The sequence below is a fragment of the Chaetodon auriga genome, chromosome 12, assembly GCF_051107435.1.
Source record: "Chaetodon auriga isolate fChaAug3 chromosome 12, fChaAug3.hap1, whole genome shotgun sequence".
Classification (NCBI taxonomy): domain Eukaryota; kingdom Metazoa; phylum Chordata; class Actinopteri; order Chaetodontiformes; family Chaetodontidae; genus Chaetodon; species Chaetodon auriga.
The window spans coordinates 15731027-15746445 of NC_135085.1; the positions used below are offsets into that span (position 1 = coordinate 15731027).

A 15419-nucleotide genomic window follows, 5' to 3' on the forward strand; every position below is an offset into this window, starting at 1 on the left:
AGAGATACAGGGAGAACGGGAACAGCAGATTTGTAGTGACAGGCTGCTCAGTCGGAAGTTGTAAGATTGTTTAGCCTCAAACCTGCGCCACATCCATGGAAACCAGTTCAAAGCAGAATCCAAAAAGGAAGGAAAATAACCACCCATTTTACGGTGTATTTTAATTTTATTCTAATCAGTGGTGAAGAAATCATGCTTTCCCTGCTTTTTAGTGGTGCAGAAGAACTAACATTCACTGAGGCTACATGGCATCAACACTGTGAGCCAACATATCCATCAGATGTGAGTCAGAGAGGATTGGCAAATACTTCTTAGCAGCTTTGGATGAGCTTACTGTGTCAGTTTAAGTTTACTGTGACAGTTCTTGACAAGTGTCAGGTGTGTTGTCAACCACAGGAAAATATATTAAGTTTCTGAAGACCAGTGCCGACCCCAGGATTAAGTTTCACACACACACAGACAAAGCCAAAAAAAAATAAAAAAATCAATGTAAGCGCCTCTGAAACAAACTTAAGGCAACCACATGGCCACAAACTCTCCAATGAGTCTGATCAAATTAGCTTTTCTTAGGCAGAAAGACGGAGGCAGGTAATGATTTCTGTGGTCAGGAAGGGGTGGGAGCTAATTGCAAATTGAATCTGAGCCGGTCTGACCTTAAGTAGGCTGATTCTTGTTCTTCAAGCGTGTTAATATTTAAGGTCCCCTCCACTCAGAAATGTGTTTTTCTTCTTCTTCTTCCCACAGTTGAATGTTTGAGCTTCACTGTGCAGAATGACACATGTGCACAGATCGACACTAGAAGTCAGTTTTTACGTTGGTCTGCTGAAAGTGGAAAGTTTCACAAAGTTAATCCTGGTCCAATATTCAACTAACTCAAGTTTGATGTGGAAACAAACATCAGACACACATTATTATTCAGACTATTTCATATACATCTTAAAACATGTCTGGGGGGCATCCTTAAGTTAAACAAAGCTTGAAATTTAAGTGCAAACCCAAGAACTGTTGGTCATGACCAGTGAGTTTTCTCTTATTAGTGTCACTTAAAATAATCACTTTAAAGTCTATTTTTCACCAAGTTATGCATGTTCACCCCTTCTTCTGTAAGGAATTAACCAAAGTGATGTGCCGGAGCACTGATCAGCACTGCCTGACACAGCAGTTACATAACCACATTGTCACATGTGACCGTTCTTCCTCGCAGCCAACAAATGACCTGTCTCGTAGCTTTAATTATCTGATTATTGTAAGAATGATCTAATAGGAAAGTGAGGTCGAAGGGGCCTCAAGCTCAACAAGAAGTCGGCCAATGTACTGGAGGCCAACATGCTTTTGAGGCCAATGCCGGCGTTTGCGGTACATTTTAAGATAATTCAAGGCCTATAGGCAGAACAATGTGCACTGAAGAGAGTCACCCTTAGCTGCAGTGTTCTCTTCCTCATGCGTGGCAAACACTTTCTCCCCTTTATCCGTTAACCTCTGACTCTTTGCTGCAAAATGTTTTTCATACACAAAAATAGCTCTTTCTTGTCAGTTGCCTAAACTTTTAACGCATATGAGCTCAAGAGGGTGAAACTTTGCAGCGGAAAGTGGCAACTGAGGGCAGCTGCTGCATTGCACCACAGCGGGAGTAAATCAAGTTCCTCTGTCCCTCATTTCAGAGAGGGCTTTGATGTCACTGGAATAAGCTGCAGCTCATTGAAGGAACATCAAAGATACTCACCCCCGGCCCAAGACCATTCAGTGCTCTGTAGGAAACGTGATTGGAAATGCCGTGGGGTCCGATATCTTTTCCACGATTAACGCCTCATTAACCGGCTGTTAATGTTATCAATTACCCCAAAATGTGCTCAGTAACTTCAGGGATCAAGCGAGTGGCTATTTGGAAATTGTGTTGCAAAGAAAGAATATTTAATACTTTCGGCTGAGCTCTTTCATTTGAAGTATTAAGCTCTCTGATCACTGATTATGGTCCCTTTGCTGCGTTTCTTTTCTTTGATTTTAATTCTCTTAACGCTTGTGTGTTGTTATGCCCAAATTAGATTTTTTCGCGTTCACCTCAGATGTCCCATCAATTAAAACTGACTTTCTAAATCTCACTTAATGTTTTAGTCTTTGCAATCAGTTTTTCATTAGTGTCAGGGTGGACAAATGTGGACATACATCTAATTTGCTATCCATTGACGTCATTTTTGGATGAATCGAAGGTCCAGTGTAGGATTCAGGAGGATCTATTGTCAGAAATGGAAAGGAATATTTATAATTATGCTTTCATTAGTGCATGATCACCTGAAAATGAGAATAATTGTGTTTAATTGTGACCCTCTGTCTTTCTACAGTAGCCCAGAACTGACAAACCAAACAATGCCCTTTTGCTTTTTTTTCATGTTTTTAGCAGCCACCAAACAACCCAGTTGGATGCATTCTGCAACCTCACCACTAGAGGCCATGTGTATGTGACCGTGCATACCGGCAGGTCATTGTTTCTAACCTGCATCTGTTTCATATGCTCACATTTCACACAAAAGTAGGTTTTGTGTGATTTAACGTGCCGTCCTGGTGAGGATTTAAACAATTCGGTCATCTACCTGACCTTTAGAAGGTGTATATGAGTTGCTCACAGAGGACACTCAGCTCCAGCTGGTCCTCCAACCACACCTCAAGAAACTCAGCCTTGATGAATCAACTCTCACTGGCCATAGTTCAAAAAAAGGCAGTTTTTCAAATAAACTCGCTGTCAACTTGTCTATACAGCCTTATTTTAGGGCTTTAAATAGCACAGTGAACGTTCACCATTTCAAGAGAAGTTCAGCCATTTTGACCAAAAAAAAAAAAAAAAAAGCAGACACAAGAGGAAACTGCTAAAATTTACAGCAACAATTTTAACAATAATAGACCTCAGTAGGGATTTTATTACAGTATACTTCTCAATTTTAATCAAGTGTCTTGTACAGACGACTGTACATGATTATTGGCAACTCAAAACCCTCATAACAGCTTTGAGGTACCACAGGACTCTGTTTTGGCTCCAGTCCCCTACAGTCACACAGGTGTGAAGTCAAGACTCACTACTGATCATCTGCTGAAGGAAATCAGTTCAACCATTTTTTTTTTATTTTATTATTTTTTTTTTTTTTAGCTCCATTCCCCTTTTTTATGTCTTTAAGAACACAGGCTGAGCTCACAAGTAAAGATTCTATTAATCATTTACCTCCTCTGAATAAATAATAGGCCTGCATATGTTGATTAGACCAAAGCATATCATAACTCACTGTTTCAGCCAATATTATGCTTATGAAATACCCAGTGCTGGTTTTAGCTTTAACTGCTTAGCTGCTGTTAAATACAGACAGGCTCTTTCATACAATGTCACTTGCTAAAAAAAACAAAAAAAAAACAGTGATCCTATTATCAGACCAGCAACTTTTCCCCGTCCGCACTGGCCTATAGAGGAGCGCACCGTGCAGCCAATCACAGGCGCGCACTGCTCAGCTCCACTAATCGTGGATTAGCTACAACTGACTGCAGTCTACAGCTCAGGGAGGGAGAGGTAGTCACTGCCATTCACTACTCACCCTCTATTTTATTATTAGCTGACTTGGATCTAGCAGCAGTGCTTTTTTTTCCCCCTCAGCAGCGGCGACTTTTTCATTGCGCAGCCAAGCGGCTGCTCGTATCGGCATCTCAGGTAAAGGTGTGGGGACGCGGCAGAGAGAAACGCCTGGTTTGGGGTAAATGGAAGCTGCTACAGTAGGTCAGGTAGGACTCAGTTGATGGGCCCTTTAATTTAAATCCACGCCGTCGTAACAAGCTCTCGTTTTCGCGTCCCCAATGTTCAAGACGGCCAATTACCCGACGGTGGATCCTGCGCCCACCATCATGCACGGCACTTGGCTCACCACGGGCTGCCGAGAAAACACGCCCGTGGCTGTGGAGAAGCCTAAGAAAAAGGCGTTCAGCCTGGTCAAAATAATGTCTCTCGGCAACAAGAAAGGGCACGGCCAGCATCCGCACCACAACAACAACATACCCTTTACGATCCACTGTCACATCGGGAAAGAGATAAAGCACATTTGCAGCAATTGCAGTCGCGGGAACGACACGCAGGACGGTGAGTAGGCTCTCGAGCCGTGTGTGGTTTCGCCCATAGTAGCCCTGCGGTACTGCCGTTCAGGATGTACTCTCATTATGTGGCCATTGCCATGCCTCAGGGCTCCGATCATTAACTGTGCTTTGCGTCCCCGTCATGTGTAATCTGAAGTGGGTCGGTGCCTACCTGTAAACGCAGCTGCTGTCAAACTGCCCGACTGGATCAGAACTTCTTATTATAGGCTCGGGCTCTGACTGGAATCGCTACTTGTTGGTTTGCGTCTCCAGAATATGTATAATACGTAGGAATTGGTCTTATAATGTGGGGAAACTTCTGCGTTTCTTCAGTTGACCTATTTTATTTATTTATTTATTTATTTATTTATAGATGCATTCAAAATGGCATGGAAGTGTGCAGGCTGTTTGGGTGTGCAGGCTGTTTGCACAAAGCCATTTCCAGTTCGGTGTCATTACATCATCACTCTGCCATCTTGGTATGCAAACAAGTGTTTTTAATTAAAAGCAGCTCGCGTGTTGCGCTACAGCGGTGGAGGATGTAGGTTATATGCAGCGCGGAGGATTTGGCAGAGGCGTGCTAGTGTGCGCCTGATGCCATGAAATGATCCTTGAGGGAATTTTTTATCACTGTTTGGACACTTGGAAGATGAGTTTCTCCTCTTTACTTTGCAGATTGAGCCCCTCTCTCCTCTGCCAGTCAAGAGATTGCAATTAATGACATCATCAAGACGTTCTGGTTGGTCAGTCCTTTGCACCAAATAGACACAAACCCCTTTGTGTAGAGAGGACACAGAGGGTTCATCTTCACACGATGCGCCAAAAGCACTGGCTGCATTATTGTTTGATGTTGTCAACTGGTTTGTGAGCATTTCTTCCTTCTTAACTCACTAAAGGTGTGTACGTTAAACAGAGCTCCTTGTGGTTTGGCTGTTGGATGTGACTTCCTGTCTTTATCCAGCTTTTGAACCTCTAATGAAGTCATTTGAACCTCTGTTGGATTCGATCAGCACTGACTGTAGAGCTATTTATAGAGTGGTGTGGTGGCAGGGTTGCCAGACGGTTGGCTCTGAGGCACCAGGGCGTTCGAGTGACGCTCCCTGGGACTGATTTCCGCTGCATTACTGTCACATTATTTATCACGCTGCCCCTGGGGAGGTGGCTGGCCTGCAAAGTGATATGTCCATGTTGGCAAACATTGTGAATGCAATGCAAAAACAAACAACCAGCACAGTCCCTGACGGCATGTCATGGGTGATGATCTGATGCAATGTGGTGACTCTGACGACTGAGGTCACCTCACACATCCGGACGGCCTTTTCTGTGTTTCTGTGCTTCGGCCGTCTTGTTTTTCCTACCTTTATAGGCAGCCATTGGTGTCCGTTCCCTCTGCAGAGATTGAAACCGTCTAAGTGAGCTGACACGTCTGCTTTCATTGGTGACAAAGTTGGGTTACTGTTGCTCCCACGGGGCAGGAAATCCTGACGTCTGACAGTGCAAGATGCCGCGCAAATGATGATGTAAGTTTGATGAAAATGAAGGCAGACATGATGGATTACCCATCTCAGGCAAGTGTTAAGTCTCTCTAAGTTGGTACAGATGATATATCACTCTCAGAAATCTGAAACATTTGTATGATCCAGTGAGTGCTGCTCACTGCAGTTTGGGTGAGGAGAATCAAGTTGTTGTTTCAGTGAATAGCTCACTGGTCTGTTCTTAAAAGATGATCGTCCTCAGCTGTTTGACTGTTAGAGTCCGGGCATGTTATTTTGGCCAAATCCTGGGAGAGGGACCCTTCCTCTGATGCTCCTCCAGTTTTCTTTTCCCTGTTAAAGGCTTTTTCTGGGGGGTTTTTCCTTATCCGAATCGAGGATCTAAGGGCAGCTTGTGCTGTATGCTGGACAGTTTGTAAAGCCTCTTGAGGCAAACTGATTTGTGATTCTGGCCTATATAAATAAGACTGACTTGACTTGACTTACGCTGCTTTTGAAAGACTACTTTAATGTCTCTTAAAGGTCTGTTCAATTAGTTTTGTAGTAAGCAGACTGGAGTATAAAGTCGTATAAACAGCTCCATATCTAAAGGTACATCTTTATTTGCTGCTAGCATTGCTCACAGTTTTCAGATCTGTTCACAAGCGGGTGAGTCTGCACTGAGTCAGAGATTTCAGTTTGAATGCCTCTTTGTGATCCTGCCCCTGGAGCTAAAACCTCAGATTTTGTTTTCTAATCACATTGGGCACATTTTGTGCGTGTGCTGTGGTGTCTAGGTTTTGGTAAGCGGGGCTGTTTGCAGCCAGCATCTTTCAAACATGGCATGTCCTCACCATTCATTTAATATTTTGTGTTAAAATAAACGCGTTCGCTTTTGATGTCCGACGGCGCATAAAAGTCTGAAGGGCTGGGCCTTCTGAATATTTGATGAGGAGTAGAAAGATTTCCTCTTAATGAGGTGCTTATCAGTCTGTTTAGAGTGTTTTGGCAAACTAAAGCCAACAGCTCAGTGTGATGCAGCCTCAAACTGTTTAGACTCGGAGCGTATCCTCCGTAATGCTATCTGATATGCAGGTTTGTTTATCCTCTCCCAGCCCCATCCAGTTACGAGGGAATTCAGGAGGCCACTTGGCATAGATCCTCGCTGCTTGGATCTTTGTAATCAAAAGTGTCTGCTGCATTCGCTGCAAAACCCTCCTGCACGATCACCAAAAATATCCCCACCTCTGCATCCTCACCTGAAGTAGACCCTGTCTTATTTATTTATTTCTGTTCCCTTACAGCTGAGGAGGTAGAGAGGCTGGCCGCCATGCGTTCTGAGTCCGCGATCTCTGGCACCCACACTCCACCCATCCGACGTCGGAGCAAGTTTGCCACTCTGGGACGCCTCCTCAAGCCGTGGAAATGGAGGAAGAAGAAGAGCGAGAAGTTCAAGCAGACCTCCGCTGGTGTGTGACATTTTGTTCTTAATTCTATGTTAATATATGCACAAAAAAAGCACATGCAGGTGCCACATGCATCATAAACAACTGCGGTTCCTGTTGTTTTATACCCTGTCTAGTTGTGGAAAGCAATTCATTTATATGTCCTATGGCCAAAAGAAAAAAAAATATTAAGTTTCAGTCTCCAGGGTGATTGAAAATGCGGCAAATTGATTCAGCAAAAGTGCAGCGTTGGAGTTTTATGTTTTGAGGCCTCTTTAGAGTTCCTTTGATCTCGCAGCCTAGTGTTGTCAGAGGCGAGCGAAGGACATGCTCTCTTCAGATGTGGCTGTATTTATTTTCCTTGGCTGACACATCCTGAATTCTGCTGTCAGCCCACTGGACAGGAGGAGGCACTCTGTCAGACGGCGTCTCGCGGGCTGGAAGCTGAATTCTTGTTTTCGTCGGCCTGAATCCGGTCTGAACAGGGCTGGATGTTCACATTTGGCGACATTATTAAATTAGCATTTTCCAGGTGTGAATTTGATGAATGAATCAGTCTCTGTCTGATTCGATCATGTTGTGCTGTGACTGCCTCATTCCTCGCTCACTGCCGGCCAGCCTCTTATGTGATCACAGGGGCTAATGTGATGTGTTGTCATCACTTTGCAGAAGCACAAAGCGTTTGACTTTTCGGTCGGTGTTACCTTTCAGCTAGACTCTGACTGTTATTGTTCCCAGAGTGCTGTTTGGCTGTAGTTAGCATTTCTGCTCAAACACTGGTCCCCTCGGCTCTTCAGCGGTCTCTCTGGACTAAGTGGTGTTAGAAAGGCACAAAAGTGCTGACGAAATCTATATTTTTAGGGCTAAATGCTCGATTTCTTGACGCTTTACTGTATTTAATAGAGAACGTGTGCTCGGTGAAACACTCATAGAGACGCTGTCTGTTCATTGGCACAGTCATGCATGCTCTATGATAACAGCATCTCCCCTGTTCTTGGTGAAGGACAGTAATCAAGAGCTGAGCAACAAAAGGCCTTTTTTTCTGTTACAATGGTGTTAATGCACAGTGGAGTTGAGCGAAACGGCTCTCTCCACCGCTTTTGTTATCCACTTGTTTTGTATGCATAACGCTGCTGTCTCCAAATAATTCTTTTGCTGCCATTGTTCTATTCAGTCCTTTTTGATAGCAGCATCATGGTGGATAATGCCCTACCAGCACATCTCACTGAAGTGGCCTCTAAGTGGAATTTGTGCGTTGCTTCAAGCAGTAGCTGATGCACAATCTTGCGAGCGGCTCCAATGATCAGGCAGGTGCTTCAGCCACAGTGACGCCACTGCGACTGCACACACACACGCATACTGTCGCATCAATTTCAACAAGGCGCATGAAGTCTTAAATAAAAGGAATGTGGCCTGCATCCGTGCAGCAGGCAGTGGAAGAGTAGAGGTCAGACAGGCGTGAGCCGGTGCAGTAAATTGGAATGACAGGAAGTGGCTCAGGGACTTTTGAACCATAGCGGTCAACACATGGACCATTGCACTTAAATGGAGATTTAAAGCTGCACTAAAAAATACTTTTCTTTAAACAATGGCTCAAATTCCTGCCAATTTGTGATGCTCATCTTTTGGATTTCCTAGTGGCCAAAAATGGATTAACGCCACTTTAAAGATCCTTCATTGTAACTGTGCCACAACTCTTTAAATCAAAATGTATGAAACCATATCTTGTATGAGCAAGTAATTCCAAAAACTTTAAAACATCTGTGTTTTTTGAAGCTTTGCATGTCATTTTTTAGCCTCATAGTCGCAGTGTCTGCAAAATGGAGGCTACTCTGTGCTGGTATACATGATGATGTTCACCTGCTTGAATGTCTAATGCACTTGGTTGTCAGCTGGCTAAGTGTCAGATAATATATTCCATTCAGAGGTTTGAACAGCGCAAGGCCTGAATCCAGTGGTATGTATGAATGGCTAACAACAGAGTGAAGTGTGGAGTGGATTTTGAGCAGGCGTGCTTGATGACATTTACCAACAAAATCGTATATCAGAGTAAAAATGGAAGAAAAAAAAAGTGCCGTTGCTCATTATCACACCTAATCCCAGAAAGATAGCTCAGAGTAATTATTCACAGACTTTCAGTCCTCTTGTAATGAGCATTTTGTTGTGATGCGAGCTGTGCTGAGAGGAACAAAACTCATCTTACCTAATCTGGGAAACAGTATCGACTTTGGTTGACCTGCAGCCCCACTAGTGATTTGTGTCTTTGAAATGGAACATTGTGCACACACTGTTGTGCGTTTGCCCTCGTTTAAGCCGTCAATGCCAGCCCTTAAAGCCTGGAATGGGCTGACCTTATTTTAACAGATACAGGAAATCTGCTGCCGTATAATTACGACCTATACTTGAATTAATTTAATGTACTAATGCTCTGTCAGCTGGCAGCTTGAGCTTTTGCTTGAAATCTCCAGAGGGCTCTGTTGGTCATTTGTCCACCTGTTGCTTGAGCAAACAGGGACGATGTGCTGTACAGTAGCACTTTACGGTCCGCTCATTAGAGACACAGTTGATGTTAAGGGCATAGTTGCGATTCCAGCTGTGCTGCTATGATCTCGGACTTTCCTGTCGCTGCGTGCTGTCTTCTTGTCTCTGCAGTTGTCTCACTGTTGATTATGTTTCCTGTGTCAGTAGGGAGCAGACTAGCCACTGGGCATGCAGATGTTGTCATAGATAATTGGACACTGAGCACAGTGGAGGATTATGAATGTGTCGTGATATTAAGCAGATGAAGGCCAGCTCTGGGGGACTGTACTCTTCACCTCAGGAAGGAAGGAAGGAGGGAGGGAGGGAGGGCCTGACGGTTGGATGTCTTATCATGCTGCCTTATCGTGCTCGGTATATGCTCCCAGCGAGCTTGTATCACAAAGAGATCGCACTAGGTGGAGATTCATCAAAAGAACACGCATGTCGTAGTCTGATGTTATCTTCACTTTTATTTCTAATCCAATTAGTTAGCAGATTTCCTTATGAACAGCGGTCGTCTAATGCGCTACTCTCGCTGGTTATTACCATATTTTTAAAAAATAAAAATCACAGATTTGCCTTCCTGCATGCTAATTATATCCTGCGTGCAGAGTAAAAACAAACACATTCCAAACTTGCCGTATCCTTTGCAACTGTCAAGGTCTCGTTTAGCCGTATCCGGGCTTCTGACGTGTGAGCCTTAACGCTTGAGCCTCTCATTGATAAAAGACTCCATGAAAGTTTTAATACAGTTTTTGTGAGGCTCAGGCTGAGAGAATTGCCTCAGTAAAAGCCTCCACTTTGAGCTACTAAGCCTCGGGGTTGGTAGGATGTGTTCTGACTATCTGGGTCACTTCACAGTGGAATATATTCTCTCTAAAAAACTAAGTGTAGTGTTCTCAGATCAATACAGGCTATACTCAGATATGCCAGTTTGATTTAATATGCTCTCAGCTGAGTCTCCCCGATGAGTGTCTAATCTTCTCATCGTGGTGCAGACTGAGTGGCTGCAGTGTTGGACGCCACTTTGGCCGTGGTGGACCGTCCAAAATAGATCTTGGTTGATAATCAAGGTGATTTAGAGGACAGCTTCTGCTTTTCATACTCGGATATGAAAGATTGCATTGTGTTTATTGGTACTGGAAGGCCAGTCAGTGATTTGTTCATTTGTAACAGGGGGGATGGCCACGACTGGAACTCAACTTGAAACTAACCCTAACCTGATAGTAAAAACTACATTTGTAGTCACGCTCACCTAAAATATTTTGCTGTGGTTTGGTCTGGGGGTGTATTTTCAGCAGCACAGGTGCTGTTGATCAAGCATAGATATTATTGGAATATTATAGGAATACTACAGGCAGCAGCGTGTCTCTATGATCCTCTCACTCTTCTACATCTTGCTGCTTGTCACCTTGATCGTACAGCATATTTATAGTATGTAGCGTCGAGAATATTATAGAGTCAAGATGAAACTGATGGAAGAGCAGGACTGAGAGGAAAAAAATGCAATTACAAATCCATCTGCGACTTCAGCACCACGGACAGCACCGTGGATTTATCAATACAAAGATGAGCCAAAGATGCTAACTTAGACAAACCTCAGTCAGATATGGATCAGTAAGTCAGGCAGACCAGACTAACATATTCAACTTAACCACCCTACGCTCTCTCTGCTACCAGGGGAGGGAGAAGGGGGATGGCAGGCTAGCAATGGGGATGCAGTTTGGCCACTAGCAAATAGGACGACACCCCCCCTCGTACCCCTCAAGTTGCCTAGTGGATAGTCCTTTAAAAGCATTAGTTTCATGTTTCAAGTGTTGTACCTCAGCTGTGCACTGTATACACAAACACACAAGTAACAGATTTAGATTCTGGTGATCCAAATTGTCATATTCAGGATCAAAGTTCGGTATGAAATATTTGGTGTGACTGGCAGCTTTTTATCCAGACTGACTGTTTTCTTTTCACGGCTCTCACAGGACCTCCCTGATGAAATGAACATGAAATTCTACTTCTTGCACTCCATTAATGGATTCATGAAATATTAAATAAAATGTTGTTTTCTTCACAAGACCAGCCAGTGTTTCAACTCCTGACTCCCTGCCTGGCTAGTGCCAGTGAAATCTAGTGAAATCGAACAGCTCCTTCCTCTTTTGTTTCACGGCCGCACAATATCTGTCAAATCTGAATCCGCATCCTCGCAAAGGCTTTTGAGTTAATTGTATTACGTAACTGTGCGCATCCCGTTGTACAGCAGTTATGTCATAAAGCTTTGAGTAATTATTTTTCACTTTGGATGAAACGGCAGTATAATCCCTGAACATATTACAGCACAGCCAGCCTCGCGTCAGCCTTTAACCCTGGGTTCTCCCCCTCTAGTAAAGAGCTGCTGCTGATGATTTTGATGAACACCGTGTCTCAAGAAATAAGACTGACAAATAATTTTTGTAATAACCCACAACAGAAATGTCAAAGTCTGATTGAAGATGACTTGGAAGATGAATTGGTTTTTAATGATGGATAGAATCTGCAAATCTTAGATTTATTGTAACAGTGTTTTCATGTAGCACCTCCCAGAAAAGATCAAAACCTGAGCTATTGACATTTGTAGTCAAAAGCGCTTTCGTTGCTTCTCGGTTAAAGAGGGTTGTGGGAGTTCTATGGAAATCTGCCGCCGAGGTGCAGACATTCCTATTTTTGATGAAATTTTCAGAGTAAGGTTTGCTTTTTTTTTTTTTTTTTGTTATCTAGACGCCGCTCAACTGGCAGACATCATTAATAGAAACCTCTTCAGTTTGTGAGCTGTTGTAAATTTTAATGAAGTTTGAGAATGCACAGGTACAGAGGAGTGAAACCTGTGATGTCTGGCTGCCTCTTCCTGCCTGCAGTGTTTTGGGGAAACAATCTGGTGAACTGGCTGCAGCCGCTCTCAGCGAGAAAACGTCCTCTCTGTTGATTCTGGGTCAGCTCTTTGATAAGTATATTATCCCCTTGATATACTTGACCTATAATGTTAAATTTGCAGCCTCTGTGGGAAAAGTGACTTTTTGATGGAGCTGCCAGCATTAGCATCCCAAGTAGCATCTACAAAATGGCACAATTTCCTTTCATTTCACACCCTTCAATTCACCACGTCGTAGAGCTCCAGTGGAGACGATTCTTTGTGTGACACATTGGTGATATTTTGGTCACGTATTACCCCCCCCCCCCCCCCCAAATTTCTCACTGCCTAAATAATTCCTGGCTTGGAGCTGGCTTAAACAGGCTTCTGCTCAGAAACTTTTGAAGTATGGAGTGATATTGAACATCTGGTATCCTGAAGGAGCTCATAATGGAGCGTACTGTTTGGTGATAACTTGCTCTGCTGGGGGAATTTCGAACACTGAAGCACAGAGTATCCGAGTTTCTGCCCCGCAGGCCTGCCCGTCTGACATTTGTGTGACTCTCATTTGTGTTTTTAATTTTGGACTCTCAGCAGTTGGTTTTGGATCCACTGTGCTGTGACTAAGGGCAAGGAAAAGAGAGGTCAAGCTGTCAGAATTTTCATGAATCCACAGCGACGGCGAATTAGCATTGAACACACCGCCCTCTGATCGAGCTGGGACACGACTCCCGGGTCATATGTAAAGCACACATGGCACAATCTGCGATCTCCCTCTTAAGCAGGAGCTACGGAGGCCTGCAGGGACATTGCCGCGCAGTGTGCTCAAGTGTTACTGCTGATCCTCATTTCACATTCTTAATTGGTTTCTATGCAGGGGTGGATTTTGAAAGTGCTAACATGGTTTTTAGCAGCTTTTATTCAGCATACTGATAGAAGATGGTAACTTTTGAAGCTAAAAATAGAAGCAATAGCTATGGGACATGCTTTCTTGTGCATAATGCATTACTATGAGAGGTGTTGTTGGAATATCTTCCCCCTACTTTCATCTCCTTTGTTAATCAACGCCCAGTGTTTTGTTTTTTGTTTTTTTTTTTTCAGCTTTAGGTGTTCTGAGGAGAAGTCACAGTTTCACAAATTATCTTTACAACAAAATCCAGGCTTTTGATACTGCTGCCAACTGGTCAAAAGATGTATAGAGTAAAGGTAGATCAGTAAAAATGTATTTAATGTATTTGTTTGGATAAAAACTACACTTCCCAGCTGTCCCAGATATAAGTTTATGGCTTCAGTTGGAACAAACTGGTTTGAGGCTGAGTGCCACAAGCCGAAAGGGAAAGACTAACACACGGTTAGATTTGTTCTTTTCATGGGGCATGATGACAGTAAGAAAAATCTAAAATGATGCCTTCCTTATCTTCCAAGTTTTATCAACCATTTCTCATGCTTTCAACAGAAACGTTATATTAATAATACCAGGACAACTGGGAAAAGATCTTTCAAAGTGCATGGATATTTTTCTGACAGCCATGCCCGGCTATCTTACAGTATCACTGGTGAAAATCTACTAAAAGCCGTGGCTCATGATAGCAAACTGTTTTTGCCTGGGGACCTCTAGATGTCTGGAAATCTTCAGCTTCATGTTGTGTTACTGAAAGGTTAGACCAATGTTGAAATAACTTAAAACATTATTCTCTTTCCCCCCTCAGCTTTGGAGAGGAAGATGTCCATGCGACAGAGCAGAGATGAGTTGATCAAGAGAGGAGTGCTGAAAGAGATCTTTGAAAAAGGTGAGCTGATGTTACGCAGTTCCAGTCTGATTTAACAGAGCTGGAAACTGTCTCGGTTTAAAACAGAAACGGCAAGAGGGGTAGACGTGCTAAATTGGAAGGTCTTCAGTTATTCATCTCCTCATTAATCAGTCGTCTGTGAAGTGTACTCTTCAATATTTGGCACAGGGCATCTAGAGATATAATCTTTCATTATAGAAATTTTGTAGGGTTTTTATAAAGTCTTTGATCTTGATTTGATGTGCCTTAGACGGCCCTTATCCTCAGCCAGACAGTATATTTGGGTCTGACAGCAGGGTGCTCCGTGCCTCAGGACATCAAAAACAAAGTTGCTGAAGCTGAGAAAGTCTCATTGGCTCTCGCCAAGATGCGAACAGCGCCAGTGAAGAAATACGAGGCCCCTTTTTTATATTTCATTGTTTTAGAAATGGAGCTTTTTGGACAGTGCTCAGAAATAAGAACACGCTTTGATATGGAAGCGAAAATAAATGCCTTGCGAACTAAATCAACCAAATCAAGTACTTGTACTATGTGCACATTACGCTAGCAGACACTGTCCAGCTCAGTAAATTGGCCAAAACTGATAAACTGAACAGCTACTTCCCTTGTTTTTGCATAATAACTGTGCCACTCCTTGGAATGCATATTAATGGGGCCTGGTGTGCTCAGTTCTGCTGCCCAGTGACAACCTAATTTCCATAATCAAAAAAAAAAAAAAAAAAGCTTGTGTGCACAGCTTGATAGATCAGCCGTGGTTATTTTTACTTTTACTATAGAGCGATGAAAGCCGTATTATTTTAGTGGCACTGACATCCCTCTGATGCATAGATATACGACTAAACTCATTCTGCTCTGGTATACTCAAAATAGAAACAGATCCTTAGGGGCAAAAATAGATATATTAAAAAGAAACAAAATCCCGTGTTGGCAAAAACGTGTTAACCTTTCATCTGACTGGCTGCAGGATTGTAATCGGCTTTGATTGGACACCGCCTTTGACTGGCGCTGTGTGTGCCTGGATTTAACACGGCACACAGCAGCCAAACCCTAACACTAGTTTAGTCACCATCTCAATGGCTGATGTTTCCTAATGGAGGTGCTTCAAAATGAGGGGTCTTTTGAGGTCGAGCTGACTGGCAGCTGGTCACAATAGCGACTTTTGACTTGAATGTCTCAGCTAATGGCCAGAAAATATCCCCTGAAAGAC

General features: G+C 43.3%; 1 protein-coding gene across 8 annotated transcripts in view; it reads left to right on the forward strand.

Annotated features, from left to right (window-relative positions):
* Positions 1-15419, forward strand: part of LOC143328761 (phosphatase and actin regulator 1-like) — a 48562-nt gene that overhangs the window by 18310 nt on the left and 14833 nt on the right. For 4 of the 8 annotated variants that reach the window (XM_076744062.1, XM_076744063.1, XM_076744064.1 and 1 more), the window contains exons 1-3: positions 3521-4111; positions 6881-7045; positions 14132-14212. In XM_076744062.1, the coding sequence (XP_076600177.1) occupies positions 3832-4111; positions 6881-7045; positions 14132-14212 (526 nt within the window). In that variant the 5' untranslated portion in view covers positions 3521-3831. Of the gene's footprint in view, positions 1-3520; positions 4112-6880; positions 7046-14131; positions 14213-15419 lie in introns of those variants that run through there. The other 4 variants (XM_076744066.1, XM_076744067.1, XM_076744068.1 and 1 more) reach the window with 1 other exon arrangement.